The sequence below is a fragment of the Cygnus atratus genome, chromosome 2 (genome assembly GCF_013377495.2).
Source record: "Cygnus atratus isolate AKBS03 ecotype Queensland, Australia chromosome 2, CAtr_DNAZoo_HiC_assembly, whole genome shotgun sequence".
Lineage (NCBI taxonomy): Eukaryota > Metazoa > Chordata > Aves > Anseriformes > Anatidae > Cygnus > Cygnus atratus.
Genome location: NC_066363.1, coordinates 30,006,612 through 30,033,036, shown reverse-complemented (window position 1 = coordinate 30,033,036; position 26,425 = coordinate 30,006,612). Strand labels below are relative to the sequence as shown.

At 37.7% G+C, this 26,425-nt stretch overlaps 1 protein-coding gene across 5 annotated transcripts in view; it reads left to right on the top strand.

Annotated features, from left to right (window-relative positions):
• Positions 1-25,734, top strand: part of ETV1 (ETS variant transcription factor 1) — a 67,386-nt gene extending 41,652 nt beyond the window's left edge. For 3 of the 5 annotated variants that reach the window (XM_035545249.2, XM_035545251.2, XM_035545250.2), the window contains 5 exons: positions 10,972-11,040; positions 13,422-13,490; positions 16,494-16,663; positions 20,316-20,417; positions 22,922-25,734. In XM_035545249.2, the coding sequence (XP_035401142.1) occupies positions 10,972-11,040; positions 13,422-13,490; positions 16,494-16,663; positions 20,316-20,417; positions 22,922-23,143 (632 nt within the window). In that variant the 3' untranslated portion in view covers positions 23,144-25,734. The remainder of the gene's footprint in view (positions 1-10,971; positions 11,041-13,421; positions 13,491-16,493; positions 16,664-20,315; positions 20,418-22,921) is intronic. The other 2 variants (XM_035545252.1, XM_035545253.1) reach the window with 1 other exon arrangement.
• Positions 25,735-26,425: the final 691 nt, after the last annotated feature.

Here is a 26,425-nt window from a genome sequence, read left to right as displayed (position 1 = left end):
ATTCTTTGGTATCTTTATTGTAAAGTAATTGTTTTAGAACTGATCTCTATCTTAGAACAGGGGAATTTGGAAAGTAGAGTTTCTCCTTTCTTATTCTTTGCAAGCAAATAACCAATCCTTTGATGAATTTGAGTTAGGCATATACAAGGAGGGGACTAAGGAGGAAATATTTATCCAAGCTGAAGTATAAGACAACATGAAAATAGGTTCAAATTAAAAAGATGAAAGCTAGAACTAAACCTGTGCATTGATTAAGGTTCTGAGATATGTGGCTTTGGCAGTCGTGTATCTTTAGTCTTAACAGAACAGCATGGGAGAGACTGTCTGCATAGTTAATGTGGCTATGGATAATAAATAGGGGACTGCAGCTTCAGGCACTGCCAGTCCCTTGCAACCTTCACAAGCACCGTTATTCATCCTGCTAAATTAAAGGGTGAAAAAAGGCCCTTTTGTAAGCATGCTTCATATTTGGCTAGGAAGTGGGATCTCCGTATTGCATGCTATTACTTTAAATCTGGGTTGGCTGCTAGCATTCATCTTTCATTGGAATATTCTTTATGGAAAAAAAAAAAAGCAGCAACTTTTATTCTGAAAGGAAGATGTGCAAACTTGTGTCAATTCTGGAATGCTTTTTTTTTTTTTTTTTTTTTGTGCCAGCAAGAACAACATTTCACTTTATAGTAATGACGTTTGAGCAAAATTGTTTCTTTTGTGATGAATAATTAGTTTTTTAAAATGTAATAGCTGTGTAACCAGTGGTCATGAAACATTAATCTGTTGGTATCAGGAAGTACTTTTATTGGCCTCAGAATCACTGCATTTAAGTTGACACATCTGTACACTCCATAAATTGCAGTCAACAACTGTGGTCTGTTGATATTTTGTCTTGTTACCATCTGTTCTCTAGAAACCATCATTTTCCATCCTTCCTAGGAGTACATTAAATAACCCCTTAGGATACATAATGTATTTGTCACTGAATCATTGATTTTATTTTTCACCTATGGATGTTCAGGGAAGGAGGAATGCTAGAGTGAAAAGTCTTTTTTGCATGCTACTTTACTGCAGCTCAGATAAGAATATAGAAACATATTTAAAAAGTTCATTGTAATGCACCAAGATGTTCCTTTGGGGATGTTTTTGAAAGAGCCTCATAAAAGTTCATTGCTTTTGTGCACTATACTTTTATACTTTGTGGGAAGCTGGTGAATGAAAAGCATTATTATGGAATGATTATAACTCTATTAAAACATGACATTAATTATGACATGGGAAATGGCAGATCAATTAGTTGTAATTGTAATTGCAGGTATGCAATTTCTACTGCAAAATGTTTGAGATAATGGAAAAAGAAAAATGTCAACAGAGTAGAAGCTCTTCCTTATCCATCTACACTTCTAGAAGTCACAATGCATCATACATGTCCAATCAGACTTTTTCTGCCACAAATTTTTTTGGGCTGCTAGTCACAGATATATTTAGTACCTGATGGTTTATCTAGCAACTTAAAACACGAAGATGCAGCCAAGAACATATAGAACTTGGATATTTTACGCGCTTGATGAATATACCCTAGAAGCCTTCCCAAGATATTTGTTTACAAGGGTTAATAATGGAAATTCTTGTACAGTTAGTACTTCTACAATTCAATCCATGTGTTCGGTTATTTTAATGAAAAGGTCAACTTGAGGAGCTTTGAGCTTCCTCAATTCTAGGCTTTATTTTGAGGTAGGACCCTTGAAGGCTTGATGCTTCCTACTTCACTTAGTGTATTTGCAAATATACCAAGTTGACTTTAGCTATGCATGTAGGTTAATAATAAAAATAGTTTTGCAATGACATCTTAAGTTTCGGTTTAAATCTCACATTTTGATTCGCCCGATTAAAATAGTTATTTTGTTTGTGAAGTTCTTTTGTGCCTATTTCTTTAACTGAGAACTTTGAAATCTATCACAAGGTAGTGTTAGAGATTAGTAGACGAATTGCTGCTTGCATATACTTACTACTGATTGCCAGGAATTCATTTGTTGAAATCTAGACAAAATCAGTCTCTCCTGAGCAGATTAGAGGCATTGACATGGCTATTCTTGCATTTCAGTGTAGTCTCGTGAATAATAAATTTGAATGGACCTTAGAAAATTTGGATTCTATCGCTGTCACTTCCAAAGTTTTCTTTTGAGTTACTAGTCACATCACTTGTGGAATGAACTTTTGAGACAGAATTATTATTAGCCCTTATGTCTTCCTTGCTGGGTTGCTCATCCCTCTAATTTCTGAGGCCTCACAAACTATGTATACCTTTTGGCAGCACCCAAGATATGGTTGGAGGCAGAGACGCATTGGATAGAAACCTGCTTATTTGGGGTACCCAGTTAGCACTGGGAAATTCTTAAAGAACACTGTGTATTAGATAAGTTCAAAATTTAGCTCCTAGGGACTTCCTTTGTATTTAGAAGTGAGAAAGTACAGAAACACCAGATTAGGATCCCAGTCCAAGGACCACAAAAATAAGAAATACATAATGTGAAAAAAATTTGGCCAAGATGGCTTGACTACTTTGGCAAACTTCATTGGAGCTGGAATGGCCTTTGTTGAGTCCTAAAATTGGCCATTCCGATACTGATAAAGATATTCATCTTGAGGTCGTCTTTTCCTTTCTTGAAATGTTCTGCCTCATTAATGGCACAACTTCCAACGTCTGTAACAACTGAAGCAGGGGCTCCACCTGCAAAGCTGTTCACTGCACCACTCTCCTTCCCCAAAACAGTTTTGACTTGTGCACTCAAGAGGCAAGAGTCCTGAGACAAAAGGCTATATCATAATTCATTAGCAACAAAGCAGTTGTATAAATGTTGCCCAGGAAGTTGTAATTATGACACTTACTAACCACCAACATTTCCGCCTTTAGGTATAAGATGTTGTTACCATTCTACTATCCATGTTATAAATGTGTATTTACCTAATGACTGGAACAGAACAAAAAGCAAGTCCTTTCAAATACCTGATGTAGTGCTCTTTGAAAAGCAAATCAATGCAAATTAACATTGAAAAAGTTCCCTAGTAGCACATTCTTCCCTTGAGATCAGCTGACATCTCTTGAAATTTGGGAGTTGCAAGAACAACATTAGAGAATGTGTTGAATTAAAATTTCAAGGGAAAAAATAGACTTTAAATGTGTTTCTTGGAAGTATATTTATTTGCAGATTTCCTTCTCTCTTTCTCTCTTTTTCTCTCTCTCTCTTTCTTCCTTTTTTCTTTCTTTCTTTCTTTCTTTCTTTTTCTTTCTTTATCTTTTTTCTCTTTCTCTTCCTCTCTTCCTCTTTTTCTCTTTCTTTCTCTTTCTTTCTCTCTTTCTCTCTCTCTTTTTCTTTCTTTTTCTTTCTTTCTCTTCTTTCTTTCTTTCTTTCTTTCTTTCTTTCTTTCTTTCTTTCTTTTTCTTCCTTCCTTTCCTTCCTTTCCTTCCTTTCCCTTCTTTCCCTTCTTTCTTTTTTTAAGAACAGCAGTTGGATATTCTATTGTACCTCTTGGAGGTACAGGTTAGACATTTGGAGATGCTAGTAACGAAGGAAGAAAGGAAATCTTAGCTGGCAGTCAGAGTCGATGCAGGTTGGCTTTTTCCAGGATATTTTCTAGTGCCTTGACCAGTGCAGCATTTAAAATGACAACTCGTGGTACTTCTACTACTGTCTTTAATTATATTGGCTAATTTTTCTACAGTGCTTTGAAAATGTAAAGCACTCTGTGAGTGCTAAGTATTATTACTACAGTTATTCCCTTGGGAGATTATTTCACAGACTAATAGACTTCACAGTTAAGAAATATTTCTTGATAGTAAGCCTAAATTTTCCCTTTGATCAGTCTCATTCCACTGCTCATAGCTACACCTCTTTGGCTCATCCTAAACAATTCCTTGGTATTAACGTACCACCTCTAAATCTCTGTAGACAGTCTGCATGTATACTCTTAGTTTATCTGTGTGAATCGTTGTTGAGATCCTGCTTCATAAATCCTCTAGCTGCTTAATCTTTTCCTCAAATTCTCTCTAGGTTTTTCCTTTCTTTTTTTTTTCTTTTTTTTTTTTTTTTTTTTAATTTAAGTCAGGCTGCAAATATTTGCAGTATTTTCAGCATAATTTTATAAAATGTGAAAATGTGAAACAGAACTAACCTCATCCTTTTACAGGATGTGGTGCTTCAGTACGTGCATCTTGAAGTTGCATCTGCTTATGGCCTTAAAGAAATTCTTTTACACGGTGCAATTGTTCTGAATGAAAATCTGGCTGGGATAAACGCAGGAGGGAATGAGGGCTAGGGGCTTGCTCTTGAGTTCAAGGTTTTCGAAGTCTCTCCTCCTCGTTCTTCGTTTTGCAGTTTTCCTGAGTCCCGCTTCTGTGGCTTAAAATATTTCACTGTCTTGTTTCAGGAGCTTGTCTTTACTGTATTGTTTCAGTGAATGAGCATGGGTTTCGTTCAGTTGTTAAGCTGCGCCGCACTTTGTACTTGCTCTTAAAACACATAAACACAAATCTACTATTGGATGATACAACAGTAGAAAATAATAGCATCCGAGGATGGGAATTTGAAAAACCTGGACTAAGGAAGATTGCTGTGGAAGGCAGAATTTGAACTTTTCTCTTGCTTCCTATCTAGCCGATTCCTTCTACTCACTAATTCTGGCTAAAAGAAATTTGTATTTAGAATAGAATTAATTTTGTAACGTTATCCTTACAAACAAAGGGAAATCTGAACACCGAGTTAATATGAGCATATAGACAGGAGGCCACACAACTATTTTTCCTTTCAAAGCAGACAATATGATCTGAAAAATTGTCCTGCAGTCCCTGTTTTTTTAAAGAAATGGATAAATATCCTCTAAATCTACAGTTACAGTAAGTGGCACTGGCTAATGATTTGATTTGAGGATTGAGAGCACAGTCTGGATTTACTCTTTGTGCATTAACGCAGGTCAAATGGACACAGGCTGCATTTTAAATCAGTAATGGAAGGCTGAAGCCTGCCTTAAACCAATCACATCAGCCTTACCCAAGACCGATTGATCCCGAGAGACCGAGCCCTGTGAGCACAGCTTTTATATGAATGGACTCTGTGCAGCCTGAAGTTTCATTCATAAAATGGATGCTGAAGGAAAAAAAAAAAAAAAAAGAAACACCAAACCCTGGAATGTCCATTTATACGAAGCTGAAGGGTGTAGTGTTCCCTCAGCTGCTGCTTTTGCCAGTTGCCTTAAAGTAATGATTAATGCTCCTTGGCCCTGCCTGCCTGTAACCTGACTCCATTTATGGCCTTGGTGTGTTTCTAATGTATAGTGAATGAGAAGGCTACATTCTCAAATCAGAAACATAAACAGGAACTGGTTGGTCTGAATTCCATTCAAATATGTCACTTCAGCCGTGCAGTGTTTGTCCAACTTAGATTTTACAGGCAGGGGATGGGGCGGGGGAGAAAAAGCAACACAGACAGTTTTTTGCTGTAAGATTACCAACAAAAGGAGAAAGGGAGAGAGAAAATACCGCTGTGTTTTGTTGAACTCGAAAGGAAGCGATGTTTAAAATACATTTTACAGTTACTGAGGTTAATAAAAGCAAATACATGATTTTAAAGTATGCTCAAAAGATCAGTTCCATGTGGAATTTCAATTCGGAGCCGAATGTATGAGCCTTTGTTTTCCTGTTCTGCTGTATAAAAAGTTACACATCGCCTAGACAGGCTGTTGACATCTGGTCTCAGAAAATGCATTAGATGTTGTCATAGATCTAAAAACCAAAGTTGTGGAAAGGAAGCTGTTTGCTTAAGGTTTTCTTTCTGTGTGTGTGTGATAATTGCACTTAGACGTGAGCTGTTGGGGCCTAATCTGGTAGATTTTTGTCAAGTAAAAAGCAAGAAATTGAGCTTAAGAAATCGAAATGAGTTATCTTTTAGAAGGGAGGGTGTGTGTGTGTTTATGAGTGCACATACTTGCAGATGTTATTGTTTGTCTAATTGCTGGTATGAAGGTTAGTAGCAGGCAGAATGAAGAATAAAATCTTCCATTCTGAATGTTTTGAAACTGCATGATGATTTGGGAAAAGCAAGATTAATTTTTAGATGGATTTTTAGAGGAGACAGTGACTGTTTTTTACCTCTGTAACTACAGTGCATCTACATATTTCATACTGACCCTACTAATATGACATTAATGCTGACTTTTGTTTTGCCAGGATTTTAGCAGTTTGTAGCACTGTGTTGAACCATGTAGTTTCTCAGGGGACGATGCTTTCAAAGGCAGTTGGACTAAAACCTGATCCACCAGCATTTGAGTTGTGAACATGCACAAGCAATGCCTGTTTAGGAAAACTGTCGTTAACTCTTGTATTTCTACCTGAATCTCTTTTAATGCAGAGGTGTAAGTTTTAATTTCAGTGTGTTCTGCAGGTTTACAAAACCATAGGTTCTGTATCAGATAAAATCATTAGGTTTGTTTCCCTGCGTAATGCAGATCATGCATTTTATTTAGTGATGCCTGGTGCCACTCGTGGTCTAGTGTGAAGAACTGCCTTTCCTACCTGAAAAACCCTGTCTGTTTTCCATTGATCTTAGTATTGCCCTTGATCCCTGAGCTGGTCAGAGCTTCTTGGTGGCAGTAAATACTGCTTTCCACCATGAGGCTAAAAGTGTTTCAGTGGTGGATGAAGCGCTCCTTTGTAAACAGTGTCAGCGCTCTTGGAAATTCATGAACAGAATAGTTATGTGCAGTCTGATTGTGATGTTACCAAGTTTGAGGCTGAAAGTACTATGCATTTTAACTTACTCATTTTATTTCAAAAAGGCTACTTTTGTCAGGCTACCTTTGCCTCTGCATCCGGTAAAAACCTCTCCCACTGCCCCAGCCATCTCTGTGCATACCAGGGCAGAGCTTGCACCGCAAAAGAAGACGGGAGGAGACAGCGTGGGCAGGACTGGCACAGCAGCAGGGTCGGGCTGTCACATGCTGGCATCTGCCTGGCAGCTGGGACTGGGGCCAGTCCCAGCCCCTGAGGGGCTTGTGTGTGCCCCCCTGCACCCAGTGGCACCAGTGAAAGGGTCTGCACATGCTGGATTTCTTGCCTGTGGGAAGAGGGGTGGCACAGCACACTTAAGTATATGTAGAAACACCAATTCTGAGTCACTGAAATAGGAGTCAAAGCCTCTGTAATTCATTTTCAGACCAAGAGGACAATTGAGAAGGATATGGTGTAAGTTAAATTACAGGGTTGGCTGTATCCACTGCCAATGGAGTCCCTGAAAACTTGTGGGGAATTGTTCCTGTTGTTAATATCACTGAGTTGGTAATAAAGTGTAAATCAGAGAACTGGGTGAGCAATAGTAACACGGTTCCAGTTTTAGTGCCATCACGTATTTGATGCCTGTCAGGAAGGAGACAAGTTTCACATGTGGGTTGAGGTGTTTGATGAATGTGAGCAACTCGTTCACAGGCTCAGCGTGTAAGCCAGCTGCTGGCCAGGACACCATGCTGCTCACCGAAGCTGCCATGCTGAGCTGGGGGCCAGGCTCGGTCTTTTCACCCACCCAGCTTAAGCCTGTGTGCACCTGCCTTGGTCTCTGCCTCTCTGCACATGCACATGTGTAGTGCACATGCACGTGTCACACTTTGCACTCTTACATGCATGTGGGCCCTGCCCTGGGCCTCCACAAGTTAAGATGCTGCTGATAAAATGAACTGAAAAGTAATTCAGAGTTAGAGCATAATGTGACAGCTTGTGAGACAAAGTGAGGAAGGCTGCGTAGCGTCAGAGCTGCAGGAGCAGCCGAAGGAGAAATCCTGATGTGGTTTCCCAATTTCTACTGCATTCAAGAGCAGCAAGTCACTTCATCAGGTTTCTTGCAGAAGCTTTCTTTTCCCTGTGTCTTCCCCAGCGAGAGAGACGGGCTGGAAATTGTTTCTGTGCAGGCTGTGATTGTGGGTCTGAAACCTGGTCCTTATCTCTGCATAACAATTGGGAAAGGATTTGAAGATTCACTACCCACCTTGAGTTAGACAGGGCTGAGACGGCCTAACCCTTTAAATTCCACTATGGTAATTAATATGAAATGCTTCCTTACTAAGAGACTACTCAAATGCTTTATTTGATAATGAAACCTAGAACCTGTGATTGCTGAATTCAGCAGTAGGTTTTTCTAGTCCTGGGGAAGTCTATTTGGTCTTTCTGCATTTATATATTTTAAGACACAGCAGAGCATATTTCTAGTGGATTCTCTGTAACATTCCTAGATGAGAAGGTATTTCTGCAGTGTATAGATTACATGTAATTTTAAAATAACACCTAATGGAGAGAAATAGTTCCAGAGCTACATGATATAAGACCACATTCACTGTTTTAAGATGACTGCTATGTTGCTGTTAGCAAGAGGAGCAATGAAGAATGACCTCTAGCTATTCCGAATTAACAATAAAAATAATTTTTTTTTTGTCTCCATATTTTTATTTTTTTTATTTTTTTATTTTTAAACAACAAAAACTGGACTCTGCTGCTCTTGAGATGATGTAACTTCACAATGTGAACTACTTCATTAAGAGTCTGAAATAAGCTTATCGTGTGTCCTAAAGCCAGGCACATTTTTCTTCGAAGACTAAAAATTACTGAAAGGTGGTAGAGTCAGTCACCTCAAATGCTTGTACCTTGCCCTGGTGGTATTTTATACCTAATTCTGTCTTATTTGTTGTCTTAAAACAATACTTTAAGGAGATGAAAACATATAATTGCTCTGTAATTTCTGCACTAAAATGTTTTCTTTTGAAGTAGCTCCGCTTAGCTAGTAAAAATACTTCTGGGTCTTAGTCAGGCATTTAGTACAATTTAAAACTGCAATGCTAAATTTCATTGGTTGGACTTTTTATTAGATAAGGTAGAAATGAAAGCAGCAGGCAATTTAATTAGCAGTAATTTTTCTGGGCAAGTCATTACTTTGATGAACTTCAGAGCAATGTTTATGGCTCCTAATTAACCATGTTAGTCATTTGATTGAATAATCACTTTGGAAATGTTTCTACAATTTGATTAGAGTCTGACCCACTCTGATAGTCATAAATTAACTGATAGCACTTTAGGATAACAAGACTCTAGTTACTTTACGAGAAATAAACTCTTGCCTGCTGTATTTTTCGGTCCTCTGTGGACTGTTTAAGCACAAGCTAACCAAAAGATTAAGTAATGTTGGTACAAACAATGCTTGCCTTAAAAAGACTCCAGATGTTAATTATAATTGACATTGGGAGCATAGGAGATGAAACCCCAAATTGGCTAAAAACACAGCTTCTTGGATTCATACATAACTCTTTATTCTGTATACTCTGCTGTATCACTTTGCAAGAGTGGAGTTCGTGAGTCAAAAAGGGTTTTGCTGCCAATACTAGTGAATTTTTACCTAAAATAGAAAATAGCATCTGTTTCAGTTCTGCAACTTCCTCTTTTTTTTCTTTTTTTCTTTTTTTTTTTCTTTTTTTTTTTTTATACGTAGATTTTTCCATGCTCCTTAAAATTCAATCTACTTGGTAAGATGAGTGATTCTTTGCAGGTGAACCACTACTTGTAGCCTTGACCTTCTAGTCTACAGAGCTATACTTGACTTGTGTGATCACTGAGTTACCGAGTCCTGTGTCTGCTTAGAATAGTTGTCTGAGACATTAGAGATCCTCGAGGCCTGAGTAGGCAGGCACTAAACATGTAATCGAGAGAGGAGGTAATAAAGAGTTTGGCATGGATGTGCAGGAGAGACTGTGGACTGTTAGAGGAAACTTATTATTCCTGTCCTGTGTTTCACTTGTTTTGTGAAGTCGGTGTAAAACCTCATTTTCTTATCCAGCCAAATCTTTGATACTCATCACTAGTCAGTGAACAGCAAAATTTGGAATCACGTTCTGAAAGAGTTGGTAGGTAGTGTTGGAAAAATAATATCTGCTCTTTCGACCTCTGTTTGCATCTCTTAAAGAGTTACAAGTTACTGGTGTCAGATTGTAGTTTAGGGTAGGAGTTTATCCCAAGATTGAATACATGGTGTTAAGCAAGACTTTCAATATTCAAGAGGCGGTTTAAACAGTCTAGAAGGGCAAACGTATATGGTGTATTTTTGTTTGCAAGTCCCTGTGCACAGCATGTCACTATTGGAGACAGTGTAAGACACAGGAAAAAAAAAAAAAGACATTTAAAGAATACCATTTTCATTAGTTCTGGTTTGTTTGCTTTTTTGTTTGTTTCCTCATTCTTCTTGCATATTTGAGTAGATGTGAGGAACTGCAAATATATTTGTGTATTACTTAAAATGTGCACAATTTTTTTTTTTTTTTTTTTTTGCTTTTAAAGGGTTTCTTTTTTGGCTAAGGGTACACAAGCAGAGGGTGAAATTGGTGCAGCTGAATTCCTAGTTTAAATGCTTAGCATTTGCAGAAAATTTCTTTAATGTTTCAAGACCTCAGCCAGAGTCTAAAAACCAATAACCTACTGTAGATTCATCCTGACATTCCTTGTATTAATGATACTGTATTTGTAGAGTTTATAAGTGCCTACTATGATTGGCAGACTTTTCTGTGTAATTGATTAAAAACAGTGTGTTGAATTAGTTACAAAGATGGATATACGATCACAGGGTTTAAAATATTTATACTGTTTGTGTGGATTTTTCGGTCTGTGAATGATCTCAAATGTGTCGTGGAAATCAACTTTTAGTAAGGTTGATTGCGATAAGGGTTTGAGTTCAAGTACCAATGTTGTGTGGGTTCTATGATCTTTATGGTTTTCTCTTTCACCATGCCTTGTGCATGCTGCTCTGAAATGCTTACTGGGGGTTGTCAGGTTCCTTCCCCCTTGCTGTAGCTTGCATCCTTCTTAGTGTTCTTCTGCCTGCAGCCTTTGTCATTGATAACCTGAACACTTCAATTCCAGACAGTCTTTTGACTAGCATTGTCTTCTCCTTTCAGAAGTGCCTAGCTGCCATTCCATTTACATGAGGCAAGAAGGCTTCCTGACTCACCCAAACAGAACAGAAGTTAAGTTTTCTATTATGTATCACTTTTGTATGAGAGAAATTGGGGGGAAAAAAAGCCTGGAGAGATTTGGGTTTCACTGGTTTGATCCTGCTGCTGGGAAGACTCCAACATCTTTCTTTCTCTTCACAGTCTCGAGTTTCTGCTGAGCTGGTCTTTTGTAGTTTCTTCTAGTGACACAGGTTGGTTAGGATAGAAGCAACTTTGTTATGAATTTATTTATTCTGCTTTTCAGTGCCTCCAGCTGTTGAAGGGAAGTGACGCTAACAAATTTGTCCATATTACCCATTCTATTTAAACGATATTTTCCAGGCTACTAGTGTGACAGGCTTGGTTAACAGTTAAGTAATCCACTTTACACTTTAAAAAGTTTTCTTTTTTTTTTTTCTCAAAGTTTTGGTGCTTTTTAGACCATTTAATATATACAAAAGCTGTTAATGACTTCAGTAAGGAAGAGCTAAGATCACTGTCAAAATTAATAATTCTAAGTAACAGCACTTTATACATATTAAAAAGGCCAGCAGAACTAAGCAAAAATGGCCACTGAAACATAGCTTATGCCATTCACTCTTCTCCTTTAATGCATCCTTTTTGTCAATATGTGATTTTTTTGTTGTTTAGGGTTTGTTTGTTTTTCCTCCAAGGGGCTAATTTCACAAACCTGAGGAAAATTGTTTACGAGATATTCAGGAATATGAGGAATTCAGACAGATGCATGAGTGAAAGTCCTGTTGTAAGGCTTCATTCATTAGTAAAAAGACACAACACAACTGGAAAGATAACAAAACTAGCTAAAAGCCCACATGCTTCTGGAGTGGAATAAAGGCAGAAAAATAGAAATAAAAGTTAGTATATCACAAGGAGGATGACAAAGCAGGTAGAAATTTGTAACAGCCTCGGTATATGAAATTCTATGATGTATATAAGCTTGATAAGAGAGGTGAAAGACATCAGGGAAAAATCCACAAACTACAGGGTGAGGGTTAACAGATTTGAGTTTTAATCACGGCATAGATAGGGGAGAAACAGCCTTAGCCATGTTATGTACTCGTAAGTTCTTGGTGGTGGTAAATTTGTTATGAATGACGTAGAAAAAGCAGCCGTGTTCGGTAAATATTTGTTTTCTGTATTTGGAAATCAGTCAACATGATTTTATGGAATAAAGGTCATGTCAAAGAAATCTGATTTCATTCTTTGTTGAGATTAAAAGTTTGATTGATAAAGATACTTGTCTCTTGTATCATGTAGTTGGCCATTTATATGGCATTCAATTTGCGACTGTGTTACATTCTGATTAAGAAGTTAGCACTAAGCAGTATCAATAAGGTACACATTAAATACATTAAGACCTGGCTTACTGACAGATCTAAAAGTAGCTGTCACTGGGCAATCATCACAGAATGGATTTGTTTCTATTACAGTTCTGTATAGTTCTGTAGGAATTGATATCACGAGTGTTGCTATTCAACATTTTCAGTAAAGATACAGAAAAATGTTAACTGATAACTGTGTGGCACAGTGGTAAATAACGGGCAGGACAGGGCAGTCACACAAAGCAGTTTCAATTGCGTGGTAATCTGGGCATGTTAAAGAAAATGTTTTTTTAATACGCTGAATGCAGACCAGGCCTATGGAATTGGGAAACAGTATATTGGAAAAAATGATGTTGAGATGGGCCTCCTCCTCCTCAGCTTCGCAATGGGAAATCAGCCCAGCCAAACATTGCAGCCATACGGCAAAAAGCCCTTCTACAATATTTGCACAGTCAAATGGAGAGCCGGAGGGAGGCAGGAGGGGAGGGCTTGTTTTGTCTCTCCAAGTTGCATTAGCAAGGCTGATCCTGGCATCCAATACAGTTCTGTTTAACTAAAACATCAAAATAATACTGCAAAATAGGAGTGTGCACAGAAGAGGGTCCTAAAAAGAGTGCAAGGTTGCAGAGGGTCTCTTTTAATGACAAAATTTAAATTTCAAATGATCTTAATTGAAAGTAACATCCACTGAGTGACTTACGTAGGTATGGGAAGAAAATACAGAGTAGAACTTCTTTAGTATAGCAGGCAGAAGACATAGGAACTAATGGTTAAAATGTGAAGCCATGCTAATTCAAATAGGAAATGAAGCAAACATTTTGGAATAAATCGTAAAGAAAAATGAGTACTTTTTCATTTTTGCAGGTGGCGATTAGCAGTCTTTTGGGAATGCACACATTAATTAAACACCCTTATACTGAGGCCAAAATGTTGTGATTGGGTCGTGTGTAAAGGATGTGGGATATTAATCTAATTCCTGTATGACTTACTGTTCCCTCTGGCATTAAGCCTATGATCTCGTCTTTCTCCATGCATCTTTTAAATAAACACCTCTTTATCTTTAACTTACAGGTTGTATGTATGAAAAGGGACCTAGGCAGTTTTATGATGACACTTGCGTTGTTCCAGAGAAGTTTGACGGTATGTATGGCACATCTCTCACTCTTTTCTTGTGTGGCAAGATAAAAAAGAAAGAGATGAGGGACTTTTCTCTGCTGGTGATCAAAAAAGGTCGGTAACGTTCCAATTTAGGATTCCTTAACACACCATTTGCAGAGCGCCCAACCAAAGCTGACCTTTGTCTCTTGAAACCAAAGTCTCCTTTACAATAGGATGTCGTTTGACTTTTGCCAGTGAAGGGTTCTATATCCGAAGTTGGGGCAGAGGAGCTCAGTTCCTGTACTGTTGAGAAGGAATAGGAGGATTTCCATTGCACTGATGATCACATACTGCTTGTTGTTAGAGATTTAATGAAAGCTTCTCTTATAATTAACAAAACAGAGGAGATGGCAGCAGCTTTGGTTTTAGTGAGGATTAAGCCCCTTGTCACATTGTCTGTGAAGATATGAACAGGGGGGAGTGAGTCCATAGGACATTTCTGTATTGGTGTATTTGTGCTACATTAGGCGTTGTGCTAGTGGTTTATTTTTCAGAAGGGTTCTGGGGTCAAGTAAAATAAATGGCCTGAATTATCCTCAGTTACTCTGATGTAAAATCAGTTTCCTGGTGTAACTCAGTTGATTTCAGATTTATTTCATTACAGACAAAGTAGATGGACTCAGTATTTCTTGCCGGTGACTCTGTTAGTCTGCAACTTTGGGAAGTAATTTGGAGATCAATTACTTAAATTTGCTGGAGTGGCTTCTTGAGTTAGTGTATGTATGTCCAGCTTTATTTATTTTTAAGCAGGAAGGATTAGATACCTTCTGATAAACTTGTGAATAGCTAAAGGAAAGCTGGAGAACTTACGGTGCTTTTTTTTTTTCCTCCTGCTTTATGTTGTTTGTTTTCGCCTGAGAATCACTTAGATGGATTGCAAAACTATTGTGTGTCTAGCAGCATTTGTTGTGTTTACTGAAGAAGGGGAGACTCTAAAATGAAATTAACCTGAAGAATTGTACATTCCTCAAACTGAGGTGTCATGTGCATTTCAGGGTTGGTAAGGAATAGTAAGAAATAAATAGAGGATTTTAAATAATACTAGCTTTCACCTAACTCTAAAGATTGCTCAGTCCGGTATTGCATTGTCACAGGATTGACATATTCACTGAAAGGGTAATTTATTGAAAATCTACTTTACACCTTGGCTTTGGATTCTTTATTTTCTTTTTTTTTTTCTTTTTTTTTTTGGTGGTGTTGGTGGTTTGTTTGTTTTTCTCAAGCGCACTGTGTCAGGTTCCCCCTCCCAAAAAACATTGTGGGCCTCATCCATTTCATATCAGTGGCAAAATCATTTTTATATTTATCAGCATGGGATCAGACCCTGTTCTACAAGAAGTTAAAAATATTCAGGATGAGTATTTGTTCATGTCATTCCTGAAAAGCCTTTTTGTTTGTTTGGGTTTTGTCCAGGGAAGGGAATGAAAATGGGAAAGAAATACGAATAAAGTTAAAAAAAAAAAAGTGTGGAAATATTTGTGTTCTTGCAAAGCAGGCAGTCTGCTACTAGCTGCTGTGAGTGACCGTTGAGACAACACCTTGTACTCTAGAAGACTGATGTCATGATACAAATACTGTGTGTTTATACTTGTAGCATGATGACTTTTGAGGAAAAAATAGCAGATGTGTCATTATGTTTTGGCCAGTAAAGCTAAAATGGGATAAGCCCAGGAGTAGCTTTGTTGTTTCAGAAGTAGATTCCCAGCTGCTTCATTTGAAATCAAAGATCGAAATAGGCAAAGAATCTGATCCTCTGTAATACTGCACTTGCTATTTTCACATTGCTCAGCTATCATTAAAAGAAAAATCCTGTCCTTGAGAAAGAAGGCCTTTCAGGACTGGAACTTGAACCTCACATAAACCCAAAAGCCTTGTGCTGATTTATTTGTTTTCCACAGCTATTGACTCAATTTTCTTTCCTGATTACAAAAGGAAATGCTCCATTTTTAATACTATTATTCTTACTTTCACTACTTGGAGCTGTTCTGTAATGGCCATCAGAACATCCTAATGCTGTGGTTGAATGTAACGTCCTGGCTTTCTGTATTAAACAGGTCATTCTGCTTATTAGCAAGGATTGCAGTTCTGGTACTCGAAATGAGGAGTTTTACCAGTTTATCAAGGATTACTGTCATTATTCAAAGAAAAAAAAATAAATCTCTGCTTCAGCATCAGACCTTTCAGCTGTTTTTGTTTGCATGAGTTGTTTAGTATGAATATGATTTAAAAACAACAGAGACACGGTATGGATGAAGCAGGACAGTTTTTCATTGGCAATTTGTGGAACAGCAGAATATTATTGCTGGTTTTTAATAACTTCCTCTGGATTTGAAATTTTAGAAAAAATTACTTACTGCTTTTCAGGGGGAATACTAATGTAATATGTAGATACAAGTAAAAGTAATGTGTGCTATATGCAAGTCCAATATGCCACAGAGGAACTCGCATATCTGCAGGATTTGCATACCTATACGTAAAGCACATGCTGTTTAAATCCAAGTCAAATACTTTGTCAAATTTTCCTTTAGAGAATTTGCATGCAAAAGAAGTTTCACTCAATAGGGCTTTGCAGCTTTATGAAGCATACATTACATTTCCAAACAGAGGCTTGTTCGAAGTACAGTACACAAACGCAGTTCTTCAGACATCAGAGTTGCTTACAAAAATAGTTCATGCTCTTTCAAATAGAGGATATTACAAAATGGTTTGCAAGCAAGATTTGCATGTATCAGAAGTGAATGGGGGTAGGCTTAGGGAGACTTCCATAAAGTGTGACTGAATTTAGGTACTTGTTCGTATATGAATATGTTATTGTAAGAGTGTTTACAGTTAATAGCAGGAGGGGGACTATTGCATTTATAGACAGCTGGGTAGTAAGAATTCTTTAATTTTATTAACCCTAATGCTTGCTTTGCCAACTTATCACACAAACTGAGTGACAATACTTGTTGTGCATTGGTCAGCTAACACTGTTATTCTGTGCAGGTGACGTCAAACAGGAGCCAGGAATGTACCGTGAGGGACCCACGTATCAACGGCGAGGCTCACTTCAGCTGTGGCAGTTCTTGGTAGCGCTTCTTGATGACCCATCAAACTCTCACTTCATAGCATGGACTGGTCGAGGCATGGAATTCAAGCTGATTGAGCCTGAGGAGGTGAGATAGATAAACAGCAAGTCTCAATGTCCACTGCCCCGTCCTGCAAATTTAACAGTGCTCCTTCAGAGCTAGGCTGTATTTTCCTTCAATATTTAATTTCACAGAACTTTAGAAGGATAATAGAGAGAACTGGTAGAGAACTGGTAGGGGAAGTGTTGGGACACAGGTATGCTTGAGCATAGACTTGATTTCATAGTCCCATGAAATAATAACAATATTGCAAGTACCAGAGTTTCATAATACTCAGCACTAATTGTGGAGCCCAGATTTTACAGAACCATTTTCCAGGAAGAATCGTTCCAAATTCCTTTAAAAACTTGTCCCTGAGTAGTCTTTTAGTGCCAAATATTCTTTAGTGTAAAGGTGTGGGCAGTTGGAACTCTATCTGTAGAATGAAAGACCCCATCTGAAACAGCTGACAAAGGAGCTTAAGAATGCTACGCAGTAAAATCCCGTTGAAATTATAAATAAAAACTCTCTCTTTAGAGCCTTATTTAGAGCCTTCTTGCTTGTCTGTATCATTAGATTGCTGAGTGCATGTTTAGATCCTAGTCTTGCAAACACTCTTGCACATGCACAGCTCCCCTGAACCATGAAGGACTCATGGGGTAGATAAAATTACTTGTATTCATGAACATTTGCTGAACCATGACTTAGTTCACTTGTGTGATAAACAGGAATAAATTGAACATTTTATTACATGAACTATTTTGACTAGCTAACATTAAATAATCTATCGTGTGTTCTAAACAGCAGTGGAAACTGTTAGAAAATCTGGTGTGTGTGAATTTTATTGTAATGCTGATGTGGATGATTTGATGAGTACTGTCAAAAAGCAATATCATTCTGGTTTACTTGTTTGCCCCTTGGAAGGGTTTGAGTATTAGAGGAGACCACAGTAAATTTTCATTCAGGATCCCCTCTGAGTCAGAAGCTTCGGGGGTGTAAGGCAGCTTCTGTGTTCCACCAGCTATTTCTGCAATCCATCTGCTGCCATAAGCGATATGAAAGCTTTCTTGCATTTAAGTTACACGATGTGCCAACAGCCCTAAGGGTAGCTGAGGATGGAGATGGTACTGATGTCCCTTTTCTTCCTGACATGGTCTGGCTGAGGGGCAGGCTGCTGCAGGGACCCATGAGCCGGCTCTGCGCTGTCCAAACATCCCCCATGCTAGTAGTCACCGTGGCAGATCCTGGCATTGTGCATCTGAGGATTTGATCACAGAACATCTGATTCTTTCCCCTGGCCAATCTTGGCATTTTTGTAACTTCTAGGTTTTGTCCTGTCTTTAAGGTATGTCCAACGTTTTTCAAGATCAAAGAGATTTATTGAACAATGGTTCCCAGCATATGTTGCAAAAACTTTATAGATTTTATTAGGTAAGGAAAGGAAAATAACAAAATAAAACCCTAAGAGTTACACATTGCATAATTCCCTGAAGAATTAGATATTCACATTTAAGTTAGCCAGATCATCTGCTTGTCTGACTGCACAGCAGTTGCTTTGTGGTTTTGAGCAGCGCTGCATCTAAGATCTGGAGGAGGCAGACAACTTGAAACTTGCTTGCTCCTCTGTGCTCTCTGTGAATGCAAAGAAGACTAAGTTGTTTTCATGTGAATGTCATGGATCTGACAAAAGCTGTCGATTAGAATAAGAATAGCCTGTGGGAAGTTGCACACTTCTGCTGGTTGCCAAGTGTAAATCGAAGGCAAGTCAAAGAGCTTGTTGGTTCAGCTGTGTAAGTGAGGATGTTAGTGGCATGATCTTTCTATCCCATCCCTTTCTGGAGGTTTATGTCCCCGTAGGAAGGGTGTTAACAGAAACAAGTATGTATCAGCTTCTCAGACACCATAGCTCATTCAGAAAGCAAGTGACTGTGAACTGTGGAGGTTAAGAATTGGCACAGGTCCATTTCCATTGCCTTATCACCGGCACAGTAACCTTCAACAGAAAAGTGGCACGGAAGCCTTGAACCCTAAATCTCTTCCCCAGAGCAAGATTTGATATATGTTGTAGTTGAAGGACAAGAAGACTTTCTTACCAAGACTAATTCTGGACTTGCTTGCCTATTCATTTATGTCAAGATACCACACAATATAGCATATCCTCAATGATTATTTTGTTATAGAAAACTTTGCTGTGTACTTATTTATTATGCAAACCTGATACAGTAGTGATTTCTAGGACTTTGTTTAATGCAGGAAAAAAAACTTGGCAGGAGTGAAGAAAGAGAGATGTAGGCATGTGCTGCAAAGATGAATAGGCGAATCAAGGTTACATATCTAGGCCAAATCTACAGCTGGAATAAATTGACATGATTTGGAGGTATGTTTTGATACAGCTATAACATAGCTAAAGTTAGCAGAGCCATGATAATTTACATAAGCCTGAAAAGCTGCACCATTGAAAGGAAATAATTATATAAAAAGAAATTTTAAAAATTATTGTCCAGATGGAGATCAAAGTCATGGCTTTTGCTGTTGCTATTTAGTCCCCTTCAATTCTCAGTGCTGCATGTCATCTATGGTTTGCATCAAATGACTCCAGACACCTGTGGGAAAGTTTTGTAGAGCTGTCTGCTGAGAAGCTGCTTGGCTTCTCTTTCCTTTTCCCAGAGCTGTATGCATATGCACCACACAAACAGTTTTATAAAATGTGCTCTAAAGAGTTCATCAACTCTTATTTTTCATCATAATCTTTTTTTTTTTTTTTTTCCTCCAGTGACATGATAGTCATTTGTACAGCCAGTAAATGAAATGTCACAAACAGCCGATTGTAATTTTGGGTGGGGAATAAGCAGTTAAGCTCTTTAAACAAAAACTCTCTTTCTCCAGAACTACCTTTGACAATAAAACAGGAAGCAAGTAGACAGGCAAGTAGAAATCATAGGAGCAGAAGGCATATTGTTCTCTGAAATGGCTTCACAAGTTAATTGTGGCTTCCTTTTTAATATTACTTTTTAAAGAGAAATACAACTGCAATCATGCAGTTTCTATCCTGTTCTTCATACTGCCATATAGTTCCTCCAAGTGATTAGCCTTCCTCTTCTGATAATTTATTTTCTTTGCTGAAATTGTATTTAGGACTCAGTTTTGACTCCTATCTCGTAACGATTTCAGCATTGCCATCATTCCAAGTTACGGTCTGTATTAGTTCATGAACTAAGCCTGTATGTATGTGTGTTTGATAGAATTTGGTACTGTTAAGACAGGAAGGAAAACTCAAGAACAATTATCCATATTTTCAAACTAAGAGAAGTTTTCATCCTTTTTGAAAGTTTTCTGATGAAGCTTGATGAATATTTTTTGTCTATAATCTCTTTATGACTTGAGTTTTTCATGGCTTTCTTTAAAAAGGCAAAACAATCCTCCCCCCCCCACCCCCAAAAACAAAACAAAACAACAACAAAAAAAAACACTGTCACATTTGCAAATGAGTAAGTCTATTTCAAGTTTAATGGATGAGTGGTGAGTCCAATTAAGAATCATGTTAGTACATGGGAAATTCAGGTCATGGCAACATTTTCTCTTTTATATATGCATTCTACCTGCAGGGTTCCCCCGCTCCATCCCCAGATAAAATATCTGATGATAAGATCTGCTTGTTAAATGCATTTAACAAATCAATGCTAATCCATTTATGTGGCAGGTGGCACGTCGCTGGGGGATTCAGAAAAATAGGCCAGCTATGAACTATGATAAACTTAGCCGATCACTTCGCTATTATTATGAAAAAGGAATCATGCAAAAGGTGAGCAGCTAATTCTGTATTAAATTTCACTGGAATGTTGCATGTTAATCTGTAAGTCAGTTTACAAAGAGTACTTGTAACTGCATTGCTTAGATAGGTTTTTCATCTATTTAAACAAACAATAAGCTCAATTTTTCACCTACCAGGTCAAGTATATGCATCAAGATATTTTTTTTCTATGTAAAAAATGTCTGTGGTTTCAATTCACACAATGCACATCATGATTACAGGAAAAGAGGTAACATTCAAAAATATCCAAAAGAGCTTCCTGGCACCTGGGAAAGGCAAACAGCAGCATACAATATGAATAATATTTTGCAGATCTGAATTAGCTGCCCAGTGCTTGGCTACTTTGGTAACTGCAAGATAAGGGAGAAAAATGATACCTATTAAAATACCAAATACTTTAATATTTTACCGATTATGTTTTAATAATACCATTTTTAAGTGGAATTTAATATTTTATAAAAGGCTGAATTACGGGAAATATTTAACAATAATTTATGTATATCAGTCTGGTCTTGCTGACTGTATTCAACCTCTTTTTTTCCTGTGGCTTGCTGTTTACATGTATGTTTTTAAATCTTGCTATGTAGTGCCATGTAGATTGACTGAGAAGTCACTGGGAGAAACCTTCTGCATCAACGAAATTTGTAGATATGATCAAAGATCATAAGAAACGCCTTGTATTATATAACTTGTTCCATAGCTTTGCACTTTAGTATTGTTGTCTGTGTTGACTAACATGTTTAAACCTGCCATTTCCCAATTCCATGAATGAAAACAATGCCCTCAGTTCAAGTTGTTGGGTAACTTTTCCAGTAGGGTTTGTGAAGTCTGGGTTTGGAGTTGCCTGCTCCAGATTGTGTAGCTGTGACTCTGGGATCATTGTAGTGCTTGCCTGTTTCACTCTCCGGGTGTCAGCTTGGTCAGCCTGGACTAGTACTGGCTTATGGTACACAGTGCCTTATCCCCTTCTGTGTATCACTTACCTCTGCATTTAGTCTTTGTAAAGTGGACAGGAAAAAAGGTACAGTCGGGGAGAAGCAGAAATGCTTGGTTTTGCTTGGCAGTGCTGCAGCCAGAGGCATGCCTTGCTACAGGTTATAGCTCGTCTCTGTGGGCACTTGCATGGCCACAGTTCAAAGGCAGCACAGAGGCAAGAGTAAGTGGCAAACAGGGGGAAACGAGTTGAATAGATGGGAACAGGAATATAATATGTACATATGCATTTAATATGGAAAGTTCTTCTGACAGCTAGCTTGCTAACTCTTTGCTACTTTTTTTTTCTTTTTTAATCTACGTGAGTGTGTTTAACACACATTTTAAAAGCTAATTTGAATGTTTGTTTTTCTGGCAGAGCAATGTTTGAATTTTTCGCTGGGATCATCCTAGCTGACCACTTACTGTATACTAAAAAACTAATGGAGATTATAGATTTGCAGTAGGCTTCTTTACTTAAAAAATTGTATGCACAATTTTCCCCTTTTGTTTAAAGTTAAGCAATGGTAATAAGCTATGCAAATGTCCAGCTTCCAAATGCAGACTTCAGTCTGTCAAACATGCTGACATTAATTTGATGAAAAAAAAAGCTACTACAGATATAGCCCCTACCAAGACATAACATTATTTGTAAATAGATAAGCTGAAACTTTAAGGAGGTGCTTCAGACTATCTTACACCTTTAAGAACAGAGTTAAGTTTGCAGCACTTTTGCCACCTTCATTCGCTTTCAATCCCATACTAGCTCTAGTTGCAGGAATTAGACAATATGATCTTTATTTTCAAATAATTTTAATAAATGGTGAGCATGCAACATGTTTCTTTGCCATAATTCTTTAGGGTGATTGAGAAGACATGATTGACCAGCATTTTGTTTTGTTTTTAGATGAAGCACACCCATTTAATGGTATTTCTGAATAAAGGAAAACTTTAGGATTGTTGGACAAATTGCCCCTCCATAAGCAAATCCAAACGTCCCAGGCTTTGCATGAGCAATTGCTAAGTACATATTAGCCTACGTATTTGCTTACGCTGTCCCTGTATAATCAGCATGCAGTATAACTAAGTGCTTTTATACTTAAGTATGAATCAATTTACGTAAAGTGAAATTCAGATCTCTATCATGCAATGTGATTCTTTTTTCCACTTCACACACTGTGTTGGACTTAGTCATTTTATTTTGCCACTGTAGTGACAATTTGTTTACATTTTCCAATATGAACAGTTCCATTTGTGGTTAAGTATAGGAAACAACCACAAACAAAGTTTGAAAGGAGAAGAGCTAGTTCATCTTCCAACAGGATATCATGTGTCTCAAAATCAAGACAGATCTGCACAGACTGCTTCTGCAGATCCCTGGTTTTGCTAGGTCATTGCCTTATCCATTCTTCTGTATCATTATTAAGTAAAAAGGTGCATTCTTCAAGAAGTCTGTTGAACTTGGAGTTGCAAAACCACAAAGCCTTACACTGCACTTTTTTTCTTACTTCTGTTATCCTAAGGTTGCTGGAGAAAGATACGTCTACAAGTTCGTTTGCGACCCTGAAGCGCTTTTCTCCATGGCCTTTCCAGACAACCAGCGCCCCTTACTGAAGACTGACATGGAGCGCCACATCAATGAGGAGGACACTGTGCCTCTGTCCCACTTTGATGAGAGCATGGTCTACATGCAGGACGGTGGCTGCTGCAACACCCACCCCTATAATGAAGGCTACGTCTATTAACAACAGTGACAGTGAAGGGGATATTTTCCCCCTCCTTTAGGCTTCTCCTCTCTCACAAGACCCAGAGGAAAGCTGAAACGACTTCAGTTTGTTTTTTAAATAGTACACTAAAAGGGGCTTTTCCTGTTGCATTACTCCTATGGTCTGCCATGGACAGCGCACTTTATTTGAAGGGGGAGGGTTGGAACCTAAACGTTATTCTGTGTAACAGGAGGAAAAGGGTGGGTTTGCTTTTTACTTAAGTTTGGGAAGGGAACATACAGGTTTTAAGTACAAAAAAAGCTATATCATGTCTGTTTTGTTTCATATCAGCATAAGATATTGTACATTTTCTCTGGGTATCCGTAGTACAGTTAATTCTCATTGTGCAAAATAACCACTTGCTGATGATATCAGCGCAGCATGCCTCGGGCATTTGTTTCTTGCCATTCTTAATTGTCTTTCTACAGTTATGAAAGAGAAGCAAAGCATATACCACAGCATTTAATTTAGAAGCTTGAAGTGGTGGACCTTGCACCTTGCCTCTAAAAACAAATATCTTGAGAATTTTGCTTCTTTTTTTTTTTTTTTGGTAGGGCTTCAAAAAATCCCATTTAATGGCAGATTGGCCATAAGTACAGTGACCAAATAGCAAAATCCGTGACTGCAGACCACAAGCTGCATGCTGTAACTAGTGCCACATTGCTATTCATATATGGCCCATGCTATGGTTTAGACCTTTCAAGATCCATTTGAGGGTAGTAATTACATGTGGTAGGCTTTCTGATGATCATGTCAGCATTAAATACAGGATCATGATCAGGAGGGAGAAAACATTTTGTATCCTTCCATTTCCTTTGGTACATAAATAAGTTATTTAATCAATAGGAATTAACTGTACTAAGTCACATATCTAATTATGCTGTTTAGACACAGCAAGCACTCCTTGAGAAAAATATCCAATACACTAAATAGGTACTTTAGTAATTTTTAGACACGGTACCCATTAATATGCATTTAAACCTTTTACTGCTGTGTTATGTTGATAACATATATAAATACTAGATAATGCTAATGCTTCTGCTGCTGTCTTTTTCTGTAATATTCTCTTTGATGCTGAATTTACTATGACCATTTATAAGCAATGCTGTAACTACAGGTAGCATTTCAGGACAAAATAGATGACTTGAACCATTTATTGCTTAGAAAATAGCTTACGCCATAGCTGTGCTATAAGCAGCTTTTATGCGCATCCACAAATGACTAGTAAGCTTCAGCTTGCTGAGGAAAGCTCTGCAGAGCCTTTTGTAATTTTCGGTGGAAAAGAGACTTAGACGAACTGTCAAAGAATACCATGAAGTCGCTGTATGACGTTGTAGTGCTGGCACTGATGTTACCAATCAACTTGTTTTGGACACTAAATGTAAATGTGATCTGATATGCTCGGAAGACAATTTAAATTTTGAGTTCTTTTTTTTCCCCCATTGTTTTTTTTTTTTTGAGAGGGGTAATCTGAATACAAGCCACATGCAATATTCTGTATGTAAAATGAAAAAAAAAGAAAGCAAAAAAGCAAAAGTTTTAAATATGTATGAGCACCTTTTCTGAAATATAATATTTACTAGTTTGAAGGGAGTTAGAGAGGGTAAGATGTGGATTTCTTTCTTTCTTTGCCCAGTGAAATTTAAGTAAGTGTTATATGGATTGCCTCATTTTCCTATATTCATGAGAAGTGGGAGTAAAATGAATGCATAACCATAAAACAAGAATAATTTTCATCACAATGGATGGATTTCAAAGACAATCCTAGGTGGTGGGTTAATTTTCCATCCTGTGTCAATTAAGACATGAGTTAAGCTATGAATATTTTAACATGCAATTAATCAAAAGTACAGAAGTAGTGATCACTAGAAACCACGGGTGCATAAAAACATTTGGGCAGGTATTTAATTTACTCAGATACATAAGACAACATATTTTATGGGAGTGTGTGTATGCCTTAATATGTCACCTAATTCTGTCATCTGTAAGTCTCAATGGCACTTAAATTTGCAGTGATCAACCCAGAATCACAAGTCTCAAACTGCATAATTACCAAGAAGGAAAGGGAAAAGGTTAAATAAGATTGTTTAAAACAAAAACAACAAACGTAGTTTCCATTGAAATAAGGTTCAAATGAAACATGCTTTGATGAAAAGTCCTTGGATTGATTTTTATTTTTTAATGTCATCATTGAGCGCCTCCTGCCTGTGGCAGGATGTGGGTATGGGAAAGGGGTTGGACAAAAAAAGGAAAAAGAGAAAAAAAAAAGGAAAAAAATGCATCAAATGTGTAATATTTAAGAAGAAATATATATATATATCTGTATACGGTAGTGACTCACTGAAAAAAACAAGCAATCAGACCAACATTACCATGATCTCTCAGCAGAAGATATAAAAGTCTTTCACTGAACTGATTAACCCTTTTTAAAATGTACCTAAGAGGTTTATTTAAAATCTGTTTTTATTCCACTTTTTTTTTTGTTTGTTTGGTTGGGGTTTTTTTGTTTGTTTGTTTGTTTGTTTGGGGTTTTCAGGTAGAATAATAAATCTGGCAGCTGATTTCTGCAAGATTGTTGTGTATTGGATTCCTAACCATTTAGACTGGATTGGCCATTGAAGTAAGGTTCTTCTTTTGGAAGAAGAGATGACAATTGTCTGTTCCCAGTGCCTAGAAAAGCATCGCACAAAATGTAAGCCCTCACCCCTCACCCCACCCCCCCAAAAAAAAAAAAAAGAAGAGAAAAAAGTGAGGAGTACATACAATTCACTTTTAGGTATATTATAGCTATATGTTATAGCTGGTATTTAGGTTGTCAAAGCATTGTATTTGACTAACAAAAGGGAGGAGGGTGGACTATGTAAATTTAGAGAAGGATTGATTCCAACTAGAAACACATACACATTTTCACATGCCCTACAGAATTTGATTGTGTGTGTTTGGGGTTAAGGGGAGGGGTGCTTTTGGTTGGTTGTTTTTTTGTTTGTTTGTTTTCAAGCTGTACCTGGAGTTAGCTTAGTTAGCTTAGTTAACTTAGTTAACTTAGCTTAGTTAACTGTTCTGGAGTTAGATTGTTCATGCTTGCTTGTGTGCATTTACTGCCCATAGTTGTGAGCAGCATGAAGTAGTGCTACTGTGAAGCACATCTAGGAGGCATCACTGCAAGACCCGTGCATGGAGGGATGGCTGAAGTGTTTGGACATTTTTTTCTCCACTGTGACAGTTCAGTTGCACCAGAAACTGAAGAGGTACAAATAGATA